Raw genomic sequence first — 1,788 nt, 5'->3', positions numbered from 1 at the left:
CCCTGGCCGCCCGGTGTGCCCAAGAGACCCCACCGGCCTCCCCCCGCCCAGCAAATCAGGGGACTGAGGGTCCCTGGTGAGAAGTGGCACCGGCCACCCCGCCCCTGCGTCGGGTCCTTCCCCAAAAGCCAAAGTAAGAGAGAGAAAGGCGTTGGAATTTGGTATAATTTATTAAGTAAGCGAAAGAAAACTTCACAAACGTCTCTGAAGACGAATTCTTCCATGATTGCTGAACGGAGAGGTGTTATTGTAATAACATCTGTCGCAAGGGATCATCCAATGAAGGGTCTCAGCGGAGATGAGGGCTCCTGGGTCCAAAGGCGGCGGGAGAGGCAGCCTAGGGTCTTCCCGGCCACTGCGTGTAGGTCCGCGGCCACCAGCCTTGGGACGTCCGGTGGTGTCTCTCCAGGCCAGGAGGAGGGCGATGCTCCGGAAGGGTCCCCGCGGTCAGAGGTCGCGGGTTCCAGATGTTGGGTTCCCGATGCCGCAAGACCCGCCCAGGGAAGCTTTGCGGGTGGGCGGCGGCCCCACCTCCTGAGGACGATTGTGGCTCCTGGCGGGTCGTGGGCGTCTTGTCCGGGGCGGGCGGCCCAGCGCTCAGCCTGCAGGTGCTCTGCGCTCGGGGTCGGTGTTTCGGGCAGTGTGGGTGCAGACGCCCGCAGGCGGTAGAAAGTTGTTCCCCATTGAAGTCCTCGTCGTCCCCAGAGAGCTGGCCCAGCGTAGGATAGAAAGGGAGCTGCCATTCCTCAGGGTCCGCTAAGCTCAAGATTTGCAGCATCTCTGGTTCCTGGGACTCCTCTGCGGAATCCCAGGCCTCGCGCATGCAGCGGGGGAAGTTGGGCTCCATCGCTTCAGCCCCTGAGAGGAGGAGAAGTTTTCAGGGATCCCTTCCCTGCGAATTTATACCTTCCCGTCCAACTTTTTAGCTGTCCAACCAGAGGATATTAGGATGGGTGGTGTCGTTTTTCTCAGGTTTCAAATTGGTTCCGAAGGCAGGACCTGAGGAGATTAAGGGAAAATCCAATCATCTTTGATAAAGTTATTTAAGTTGATTTTGTAGATTGAGAGAATTAAAGTTTTTGTGTTGTTTGTTTTTAAAGGAACAACAGGTACAGGGCTCTGTCAAGACAAGCTATTTTGGAAGGTTACTCCTTTATGAAAAGTATCTTGTGTGGCTGACACTTTTAGGTAACTGTAAGTTCATTGATTCTCAGGGCCCCTCTGCTTGAAAAGTACCATCAGATTTTACCCAGATGATCAGAATGAAAAGTTGGTCATCTTTGCATGAAATCACGCTGCTGGTCAGTGACAGAAGTCAGACTCCCATCCTGGTCTTCTGTTTGTCAATTTATAAGTTAAAATAGTTTCAGAATTTCAGCCAACATGTAGGAGGGGAGGGGTCAGGTCTAGGGACCTAGATGCAGACTGTTTGGGTAGAAGTTCTATTATTTCTATATGACTCAGCTAGTTACCTAACCTTTCTTGTCCTCATATTTTTGCCTGGATGATAGCTAAACTTTAACATTTTACAAAGTATCTTTTATGATTAAATTGAATAACAAAGTCAAGTAATTAGATATCTCTGGCAGAAAACATGTTATTCATTTACAATTATTATTATTTTCATTCTTAGTGATATGATCATGAATATTAAACATAACATCAATGAATAGCAAACTAAAAATGTTGTCCTTTTGTGTGTGTTTAATCTGAGTGGATTGCTTTTTCCTTCTGTGTCAGATCTATAGTGAAATTTCATCCCTTTACATCCTTCCTCAGATGTTTCAG

The 1,788-nt window shown here is 48.9% G+C and overlaps 1 protein-coding gene across 1 annotated transcript; it reads right to left on the bottom strand.

Moving 5' to 3' along the window:
• Nucleotides 1-337: 337 nt before the first annotated feature.
• On the bottom strand, nt 338-847 carry LOC132518294 (annexin-2 receptor-like). Its single transcript, XM_060146296.1, has one exon. The coding sequence runs from the start codon at nt 845-847 to the stop codon at nt 338-340; it is 510 nt and encodes a 169-aa protein (XP_060002279.1).
• Between the last annotated feature and the right edge of the window lie 941 nt (nt 848-1,788).

The sequence above is a fragment of the Lagenorhynchus albirostris genome, chromosome 3, assembly GCF_949774975.1.
Source record: "Lagenorhynchus albirostris chromosome 3, mLagAlb1.1, whole genome shotgun sequence".
Classification (NCBI taxonomy): Eukaryota; Metazoa; Chordata; class Mammalia; order Artiodactyla; family Delphinidae; genus Lagenorhynchus; species Lagenorhynchus albirostris.
The sequence above is the reverse complement of the archived record's forward strand: the minus strand, read 5'-3'. Positions and strand labels throughout refer to the sequence as shown.